This window comes from Trametes versicolor, assembly GCF_000271585.1.
Source record: "Trametes versicolor FP-101664 SS1 unplaced genomic scaffold TRAVEscaffold_9, whole genome shotgun sequence".
Taxonomy (NCBI): Eukaryota; Fungi; Basidiomycota; class Agaricomycetes; order Polyporales; family Polyporaceae; genus Trametes; species Trametes versicolor.
Window position 1 is genome coordinate 853,463 of NW_007360329.1, and position 10,175 is coordinate 863,637.

The window sequence follows — 10,175 nt, forward strand, 5'->3', positions numbered from 1 at the left end:
ACACTCTGCCTGGTGAGCACGCCACTGACGAAGGGCAATGCGTTGCATGGACCTGGGCAAATCAACAGTCTTGAATCTTTGGGCTGTCCTTGTATCGACATACAAAACTTGGCAATGCTCGACCATCGTGGTGCGATTGAATGACATCATTGGATCTTGTTGGATCTAATTAATAACAGCGTGCGGGTTCATGAGATGTACAAATACAACATGCTAGAGAGCCGTGGCGTAATCGTAAAGAGATGGAAAACAGTACATGCTACGAAAACAGGGATGCAGAGCGATGATTCAGATGCAGTGGCACACATGGTCAAATGTCCGTCGTCTACACGAGCCGTCTACCAGTTGTTGAGCAGCGTCTGGGCGACCTCCTGCAACGAGAGATACATCAGATCAAATCTCAACAAGACGCCAACAGGAATGAAAGACGCACCTTCAAACGACCCATATTATGCGCCAGCGCGACGTTCACAATCGTCCTTAGCCGCCGCTTCACCTCCGCCTTGTTCATCGTGAGCTGGTAGTTGCCCGAGCACCCACAGTGCTTCGCGACGTTGTCCGACCGCAGCTGCGCGCACCGCGAGCAGCGCAGGTCCTGCTGCGCGAAGCGCCGCTCGGCGTCGCCCACCATGCGCACGAGCGCGAACTCGATCGCCGTGCGGTCGTACTCGCAGTCGCAGCGCGCGCACAGCCAGCGCGCCCCCGCCGCCGGGTCGCGCGCGGACGGCAGCAGCGCGGGGTCCCGGCAGAAGTCGAAGTCCTTCATCGCGTCGCAGTGCTGGCACGGCACACTCGCGAGCTTGAGCGGCTCGCACGGGTTTTGGAAGGAGGCCTCGGGCGCGAACTCGCGCACGCCGACGAGCTCGAGGAGAGAGCGCTTGAGGAGTCCGACCTCGAGCGTGTGCTCCTTCGCGAGAGCGAACACCGCGCATGCAAACTTGGCGAACTCGAGCCCCGGGTTGGTGAGATGGAGGTGAGAGCCTGGTAAGACGGGGAAGTCCCACTGCACGAGTGCACTAGGGTCTTCGCTGGTGAGTGCGTCGCGGTGTCGGTCGAGGACTGCGCCGAGCATTCGCAGGGTGCGTCGGATGAGCTTGCGCTGGACAAACTCGCGGCAGGCGGAGATCTCGTTGGCCTTGGTCACGTCCAGCTGTGTTGCGTCTGGGGCCGCGTTTTGAAGCGCGCGTAGAGGTACGCGGGTGGCTCCCTTGCACTTCTGCGAGGTGCGGAAGAACTCGACGAGGAAGTAGCGCACGAGGGCGCGGAAGTCGGATTGGATGGCGGGGGGAAGGAAGGACTGGATGTTCCAGCGCATCTCGATAGCGAGCTCCTCTGGGGGTTCGATGGCAAGCGGGTTCTCGCAGACAACCGCGCCGTAGTTGGCCTCATCCATGAATATGAGAAAGTCGTAGAAACGTTCTGTGTGGAGGTAGACGTGCTGGAAGAGCTCGTGGGAGGTGACTGCGGTGGTAATGTACGTCGCGTAAGCATGTGCAGTTCCGGGTGGTTTGGAAGTGACGAGGAGAATGCGGCTGAGGTCGGCGTAGACAACATGGGATCCGAGGCGCTTGAACTCCGCGAGCATTTGGATAAACGTCTTGCGCATGAGTCCGTGGATGAAGCGATGTATGCTGGTGTCGTACATGTGCGACGCCGTCGAGCTGATCCATCGCCAGAAGTGGTCGAGCACGGTAGTCGCCGGGCTCTGGAAGTTGCCCTGGATCTTGTCCAGCATCCACGTCTTCACGAGCGACTTGAGGATACTGAACGCTAGCGGTGACACATTGGACTCGCCCAATGTGAGGTCTTGCATAGCGTCGCCCTTGGAGTATTCGTCTAGGGTGCGTGACGCGTCGAAGGCCGTCGCGCCACCGCTACCTTCGAGTTCATTGACGATGACGGAGTGCAGCACAGCGTCCACCGCGAGGTTGCGGACTGTGATCTCCAAGCAGACGTTGGAGTAGCACCCGGGAGATGTGAACTCGGTCTTGGCCAGCTCCTCCTGCGGACGGTTGTCCTCCTCGATACCACCGAGGTCCGGTCGATCGCCAGGCGACCACCACAGCACGACGTCCTGGCTCATGAGCCTCCGCGCGAATTCGACATCCGCCAGCAGCAGCGGCTTGTCGCCTTCGATATGGCCGACGGGAATGTCGTAGTAATCGGCCTGTGCCATAGCCGTGTCCAGCCATTTCCCGAGAGACAGGTAACGGCTGACTAGCTTCTGCGCGACGCTTGTCTGCCACGGGAAGACATCCAGTGAGTGGGCGGATTTGGTCTTGTTCATCGACAGCACGGGGAACTTCGACAGCTTGGGTGTATGCAGGTCGAAGTAGCTCTGCTCCTTGCTCGAGGATACGACCACGATGAAAGAGCGGTTCTCGACGAGTCCTAGCTCGCGAGAAATCGCCTTGAGTGCGGTCACATCGTTGCCGTGATAGGTCGAGGTGAACTGCAGATCCTCGGGGTACGTGTAGGAGATATACGGGCCTGTCTTGGACTGGCCAAGGAGTTTCTCGTACATCTCGCTGAGTCGGGGGATCGGCTGCCGGCGAGTGGCGGGGTCGACGATGTGGAGCTTCACGCCCTCGCCTGGAATGAAGAGCGCGAAGACGTGGACGGGGGCATTGTTGGAGCAGGCGTGGTAGAGGAAGATGTACTTCCCGTCGGCGCCTTCGTCGAGGTACTTCCTCTTCGATTCCGAGGGCTTGGAACGGCTCAGCTGTTGTAAGTCGAACCCAGTGGTCTCTGCGCGATTCAAGGTCATGGTCTTGTCCTCATTGAAGCATGTCTTCCCCAGCTTCAGGATCGAGCGCATGACGAGCGGCAGCTAGAGTCTGTTTGAGCAGGCTTGGTCTAGGTCACACAAGATATAACAGCTCACCTGAAATTCATATACACCGTCAACGTTAGGGTCATTGGTGATGTCGATGAAGTGCTCCTGGCCGTCCACGTAGAGGTCTTCCCGCACGGTGATCTTGTACAGGTTGACACACTGGCGATCGCGAGGCAAGCTCCGCACGACCTTCTCGCACTGGTACATCTCGTGGTTGAACTGGTCCTCCTTCGGAGGCGTCCGCAGATGCATGTAAAACTCGCGAGGAATGCGAAGGGGTACCGCAGAGAGCGTCCCGTCCACCGAGAGCCACAGCGTGAACCGACCTGGGGTCCTGTTCGGGCGGATCTGGACAATGTCCCAGTGCGTGCTCTGCTTCGTCCGGACGCCGCGGAACATGGAGGGCATGACGGTCCCGTCACCAGAGATATCCCCTCGCCTGTGGCTCCAGCGCCGCTTCATGACCTTAAGCCACTTGCTGTAGCTCTTGTGCACATCTGGCAGAGGCTCCGCGAGTAGCTTATCCGCAGGGGTCTCCTCTGGGGTCTCCTGCCTCCGTTGTGACTTGCGGTACACCGTCGCAAGACGCGGAGCCGAATCCTGCGTGCGCTGCGTCATCGTGTCCTCGATATCCATGCTGTCGCTCGCCACAGGCTTGGGGGCCGCCTTGAAGAAGTCCGTGACCTTGTGCTGGTGGAACTTGTCGTCCAGCGCCGCGACGCGGCGGAAGAGCCAGTCCGGGTGGCGGATGCGCGGCACGGGGTTCGTGACCTTCTGCATCGCGGCGGGGATGGTGATGAGCTTCTGGATGACGGAGCCGAGCCGTTCGATGTAGTAGTCCCAGTCGAGGATCGAGCGCAGCTCGAAGTTCGTCAGGCTGTTGTCCTTGAGCCACTTGCGGAGGTACGTCCGCTTCACGCTCTCCTCGGCCGAGAAGATCGCGACGGGGACGGCGCGCTCGGTGACGGGCGCGCCCATCGGCTTCGAGGAGATGATGAACTTGCACGCGAGGCCCTTGTCCTTGACCATCTGGTCCCCGAGGAACTCTGCGAGGCGGCGCGCGGTGCTGATCGACGTCGACTTCTGTCCGCCGTACTCGGCGAGCGTCTTGGACATGCTGCGGTTCTCGGCGATGAGCTCGACCAGCTCTTCATCCGACAGGTCGTCCGCGTGGCTGAAGAGCACGTCGAGCCAGCGGTCCGCAACTTGCGCGACCGCGGCGTAGCACTCGTCCAGCGTCGACCCGAGCAGGAACTTCTCGAAGATTTGGCTCTGGAAGATCTTGATGAGCTGCAGCTCGCCGCGCCGCTTGACCTCGAAGCCCTTCAGCTCGGCGAGCGAGCCGTCGTCGTTGAAGACCGCGTACCGCTTCTTCAGCAGCTTGTCCTCCTCCTTCGACGACGGGAGGATCATCGCCTTGTACGGCCCGTCGAGCTCGAAGAAGATCGAGTTCTCGCTGTGCACCATATACTCGCCCGCCTCGGGGTCGAGCTCGTGGTACTGGTGGTTCGTAAACTCCGCGTGGACGAGGTGATTGAGCATCGTGCACGGGTACGAGAACGCAAGCGCCTTCCCGTTCGCGAGCTTGAACTTGAAGTTCTCCGGGAACACCCCGGGCAGCATGCACCAGATCCCGTCCGTGTCGAGCTCGAGCGGGCGGCCGATCTGCTCGACAAGCTGGCGCGCCATCTGGATGATCTTCGCGCCGGTGAGGCAGGTGATGCCCGCCATCTCCATCGAGTGCCAGCGCGCGCCCTTGCGCATGACGTACCCGTAGAACGAGTTCAGGATGCACTTGTGCGCGAGCTGCAGCGAGTCGTACAGCACGATCATCTTCTTCGCCTCGTCGACCTCTGCGATCGAGCGCTGCTCCCCGACCACGACGTCCAGGTTCTTCTTCCACGTCTTGTGCAGGCCCTTGTACTCGTACCGCCGGTCGCGGAACCGCCGCACGGTGTCGATGTAGAACGGGTTCTCGCGCTGGCAGATGATCGCCTCCCGGGTCTCGATCTTTGTGTCCTTGATCTTCTTGTACACCCGCCGCGAGTAGTCGCCCAGTCGTTTGTGCAGGAGCGCAGTCTGCTCGGCCTGGGGCAGGTCATTGAACTTCCGCTGTGGACCGCCTGGCTTCTTGGGCGGGAAGCTCTCCTGGTTGAGCGCGTGTTTGATCATGTTGAACTCGTCTCGCCGCGCGGGGAAGAACTCGCCACGCCACGCCCATTGCAGCTTGCGGTCGCACTCCTTCCCAGGGCGGTTGAAGTCGCAGACCGCACAAGTCGCCTCGTTGACGACTGAATCCGGCTGGAGCCGATTGGACAACATGATGTTCGGATACATTGCGGCGACATCCAAGTGGTAGATGAGCGGTTGGTCCATGCGTTGCGGGTTGTCTCGCATCACTTCGAGTTTCGCTTGGACCGCCGCTTTCACCTCGTCGTAGTTCGTGACAGCCTCCAGCGAGGACTTAGACTCTTCGACGATGCAGAAGGTCAATGCGGCATCAAGGTCGTCGATAAGCTACCAGAACATCAGGTGAGTGCTTGTCAGGTTATCGTGTCGAGATCCATACCTTCTGTACGGCAGATGGCTCGATCTTGAAGTGGGTCTCAATGTCGCTCCGGAATACGCCAGCCTCCAGCGCCTCGACGTGACCACCGACGTAGGTCTCCGACGCGAGAAGATGCCCGTCGTACATGTTCCCGTGGGACTCTTCGTGTCTGTTGGGCATGATGATCTGACCTCGGAAGGCTTCCACCTGTGAAAGAAGGGCTCAGTTGAATAATTCAGGACAGTGCAATGTGGGAGACTTACCATGAGGAGCGTCTCGCACAGAGTGCCCGTTCCCTTGCGCAACACCTCGTCCGGGCAAAGCGGGATAATGTTACACAGGGAGAAAATGAAGGGGTGCAGGTACTTCATGTAAAGGTAGTACGTCGCAACTGCATCGGAGACGGAGTACTGAGCGAGAATCTGCGGATGCTCGATGGCGTATCTAGAGGTGCATCAGCAACGTGTAGAGCGCATCGCCAAAAGCAACGTACGGCGTCATCAACTCGGGGTCGAGTTCAATGGGGTTGTAACCCAGCTTCGCAGTCGTTACAGCCTTCAATCCCTGACTCCCTTGCGGCAGGTACGAGTCGCGCTTGACCCAGCGGAAGCAGTCCATGTGAACACATGAACGACACTTGTACTCGTCTTCGGAATCTATGGCGAACCCGATCTCGAGGAACATGTCGATCCCGTGCACCTTCGCGCGCGCTGCCACGAAGGGGAAATCGAAGAAGTCTCCGTTGAACGTCGCCATGACCGTAGGCTTGACGTCCTGGATGTGAGAGAACCACCGCCGGATGACTGCAGCCTGTTACTGGTAAGTGTATTGTTCGTATGCCACGAGTGTCAACTCGACAAACCTCGTCTGGCTCGTTGAAGACCGTGAAAGGCCCCTCATAGCCTTCCTTCGGGGTGTACTCGAAGTCGTCAATATCCTCGCTGACGATTTCGCGGTTGGTGATGAGGAAGCCCTGCCCGTCGATCATGTACGAAATCATCATGACCTGGTCGATTGCCTGGTCGGGGAACTTGAGCGGCGCCTTCGTCGTCTCGATATCGTAGGCCATAACGACCGGGTCCGCACGTTTCACGCGCTCCGTGAGCAGCTTGAATCCCGGCTGCCCCGCGGTGAAGGACACGGCGTACCATAGACCGACACGTATATCGTTGTCCATGGCGACACGCAGGTAGTATGGGACGTCGTATTCACGAATGTCGATGATACCCTCCCGCGGGTCCTGATCGCGAACCCCGGTGCGTCTTGAGGAGCCTCCACCAACGCCTGCAGCCCATTCGCCCTCGAGTTCGATATTTGTCGCAGCAGCAGCAGTCGCGTTGACCACTTCCGCGTACGCGTCGACAGCGTCGAGTTTCGCGCTGTTAGCCAGAGCCAGGGGCATGATGTCTCTCCGTACGGTGAGAAGGTCCGACACATTCCGGAAGTGTAGCTGGAGATATAGACGAGTGTGACCCATAAGGTGGTTCGGCATTTGTAGGTCTTCTTTCCTCTCGCGGGTTATTCGACAAATGGCACCTTCGTACTTCTTCAGAAGCCATTCCTCAATCACTGTTTCCATGCCGCTCTGCGAGAATTGTCAGTAGACGGATATAGAGGATAGAGAAGGAGGCGTACCTTGCACGCGATGTAGAAGTAAGGCTCGTATTGCAGCGTGCATTTAAACATGCCGCCGTCGTCTTGAATGAAGTAGAAGTCGACGGCAGCTTTCCCGCCAGGCCAGTCGGCATCTTTCATCAATGTCTGCAATTGCGTTCAGACGCGACGCGACTCGGACGTGTCTGCACGGTGCTCACTGGATGCATGTTAATTAGCCACCCCTCTCGTAGTGGGCCCTCCTGGACACGGGCAAAGCCCAGCTTCTCGTCGACCTCATCGTTCGTCTTAACCTGCTCGAAGCGTTCCGTGAGCTGGTTTCCTTCCTCGTCGCGTAATGGTTGCGCGTCGCTGGGTACCCCTCCACCACCGCGACCGCGTCCTCGTCCTCGGCCTCGATACGAAGTGTTGCTGTTGCCTCTGAAGCCACGAGATCCGCCACGTCCTCCGCGTTTAAACGAGCCAGATGATCCCCGAGCCATGAAGAGAGACCGAGACGGGGAGATGGAGAACGAGAAGCGTGAAGGTGGAAGCTCCTCGGGCACCGCGCGCTTGCCAGAAAGTAGCTGTGACGCGTCGCGTCGCCTTGTGACTGACGCCAACAATCACAAACCGTCACACATTCCGCGGCGAGGCCCGGCGTCTACCGGACCTCCGCCAGCGCCCACTCCGCCTTGGAAGATGAAACCCATCGTCTCGTTATCTCTGGGATATCTAGTATGCTTGTACTTGGGGATTGGTATAAAGTACATATTCGACTGTCAGCTGCGCGCGGTGTTTAACTCCGGTAGATTATTATTATTTTTTTTTTTTTGCGGTGCAACATAGATCGGACTTTCAAAAGTACGTAGACTATGCCTAAATGCAGGTTTTGGAGGGAGTTACACCCTAGCACCGTACCGGAGGAAATGCGTTACGCACACAACTAATCAAGCTAGCTGTAGTGTGGGACTGCACGTCGCCAGTACGGCTCTCACCATCATCCGTGAGAGCCCCAGCATGACGGCCTACCCACTAAAACCCCCTTGCTATATATCCAATCATCAGGGAGGGCTTCTTCGTCATGCAGCACACCTCCCCATGTCTTGAGAACACGCTGCCGGGTCAGCTTCCGTTTTGCAGAAGCCGGCCGGGCTAGCGCCTTGTCCAGTTCCAGCCGCTGCTGGACCGCGTTTATCCACCTTCGTCGTATCTCCGCGACGGAGTGGTACTGTTCCGGGTCGCCTTCCCGGCCAATCACCCGTTCGCACCGGATTTTCCATACGAGGTGGCACGACTCCGTGAGGAGAATGCGTAGCAACCTCGTCCTCCCGACGGTGTTCCTTGGCTCGGACCCGGGCGCCGTCAGTGCGGGTGCCGCTAGAAGGGCGCCGAATGTGAGCCGCGGCACCACTACACCTTTCCTAGAGAGTACCTCGGTGGCGGCTCGCCAGATTTCAGACTGCCCCGGCGCGTCGCATTCGAGCAGGATATGCTCGAGCGACTCTGGGACGCCGCAGTGCATGCACTGCGCGCGGTGCTCGTAGCCAGGGATCTTGTCCCAGAACGCGCCGACCCGCAGCGCGCCGTGCATCGCCTTCCACCAGAAGTCGCGCAGCGTGCGGCGGACGTCTTCATGCCGTATCGCCTTCCACAGCGTTGCTGGGCGGAGCGCGATTGCCCAGTCCGCGGCGGCAGCGTCCACCGCCCGCCCCACGGTGAGCGCAGTTTGTTTTCGTTCAGGGCGCGCCCTCCACTGGTGGATACCTAGATACGCCAGCCGCTGCGTCAGTACGGGGAGCCGGACACCAGAAGCAAGATGCTTAGCCAGCGTCTGCGGCAGCGCGCAGTCCAGTTGCTCCCCCAACCGTGTCCCTTTCTCTGCCAGGGCGTCCGCCCCTTCATTCCCCTCGATCCCCGCGTGCCCCTTGACCCATTCAAGCGTGACAGGCGCGCCGCGCACGCGTAGCCGCGCAACCGCGCCCCGCACGCGGTCTGCGTTTGCGACAGCCAGCCAGCCCCGGTCTTCCCAGGCGTCGAGGTGCTTGGTGAGTCCGTCCACCACGAGTTTTGAGTCCGATTTGATCGCTAGCGGGGCGCCAGCGGGTGCGATTTCAGCAGCGAGTGCGACAGCATGGAGCTCGGCCGCGTTGTTCGTCTGTTCTGCTCCAGGCACGCGCGCCGCGGTGTTGCGCGCGTCGTCGAGACCGAACCAGACACCCGAGCCTGCAGCGGCCGTCCCCCCAGCCGTCGTCACGCACGACCCATCCGTGAACGCATGGGTCCACTCCAGGCTAGTACGCAGAGGAGGAGGAGGCGCTCCGAGTTCAGCGACAGAGGGAGGAGCGGGAGGGTCGTCGTGGCCGCAGGTGAAGACGCGCAGGGCGTTGGATAGAGGGAGGGCAGTGGCCCGTGGCAGTCCAAAAGGGGTACTGCCGCCCGTGAGTCCGGCCGCCCCGGGGGCGCCTCGCGTCGCAGCGGCCGGGCCGTCCGTTTTAGGCGAGATCGGGCCCGGCCTCCACTTCGGGGAGATCTGCCGCAGCATTGCATCTGCGAGCGTCGCGCAGCGCGGCGGATTGGCACAGCCGTGGGCCTCACGGTCTTCGCAGCAGTCGTCGCATCGGCAGCGAGCTCCAGAGGAGTGCAGCGCGGCCAGAGGGCCTGGCTGGGGGTATAGGCGGCGTGCTACCCGCAGGCAGTCCCCGACAGTGAGCACCCCGTGTCGCTCGCGCAGGCACTTAGCTGACGGCGAGTTTGTTTGCAGTCTGTTCGACACCAGTGCCGGATGAGCCCACGCCGGCAGCGCGGTTTTCAGACCTTCGGAGGCTTCATGTACAGATAGCCCAACCCCATACTTACGAGCCGCCCTCACCATCCTTGCCAGGTCCCGCGGGAGGCCCCCTTGCGGCTTAGTATTAACGTCCCAGGATTGGAAGAAGGTTGTCGTGGAGTCGCCAACGCCTCCCCTCCTAGGCTCTGCCTACGCCCACCAGAACTCGGCCCAGACGCCACAGCACCCTCGCAGCACCTCAGCATCCGCCTCCCTCCCCTTAGAGCGCCTCACACAGCGCCTCTTTTCCATCATCAACCTCGCCGGTCCGCCCCTGCCTAGCGCCCTTACGGGCGCCCTGCCTCCCGGTATCACCGGACTTCCATCATACTCCCTATGTCACTCCCTACTGTCGTGGAGTCGCCAGC

The 10,175-nt window shown here is 60.2% G+C and overlaps 3 protein-coding genes across 3 annotated transcripts; all 3 read right to left on the reverse strand.

The window, feature by feature from the left end:
• Positions 1–308: 308 nt before the first annotated feature.
• On the reverse strand, positions 309–7,750 carry TRAVEDRAFT_59949 (DUF1744-domain-containing protein; the record flags this gene model as incomplete). Its single annotated transcript, XM_008043212.1, has 10 exons — positions 309–371; positions 434–2,830; positions 2,885–5,353; positions 5,406–5,591; positions 5,648–5,828; positions 5,878–6,194; positions 6,247–6,969; positions 7,020–7,145; positions 7,199–7,392; positions 7,651–7,750. 10 exons carry the CDS (start codon positions 7,748–7,750, stop codon positions 339–341), a joined length of 6,726 nt encoding a protein of 2,241 aa, XP_008041403.1. The 3' UTR covers positions 309–338.
• A 248-nt stretch (positions 7,751–7,998) lies between these two features.
• On the reverse strand, positions 7,999–8,790 carry TRAVEDRAFT_82754 (uncharacterized protein; the record flags this gene model as incomplete). Its single annotated transcript, XM_008043213.1, has 1 exon — positions 7,999–8,790. A coding segment is annotated over one exon (792 nt), but the record flags the coding sequence as incomplete, so codon positions are not given.
• Positions 8,791–9,051: 261 nt separating this feature from the next.
• TRAVEDRAFT_129231 (uncharacterized protein) lies at positions 9,052–9,852 on the reverse strand (the record flags this gene model as incomplete). The annotated part of the gene is made up of 1 exon (XM_008043214.1): positions 9,052–9,852. A coding segment is annotated over one exon (801 nt), but the record flags the coding sequence as incomplete, so codon positions are not given.
• Positions 9,853–10,175: the final 323 nt, after the last annotated feature.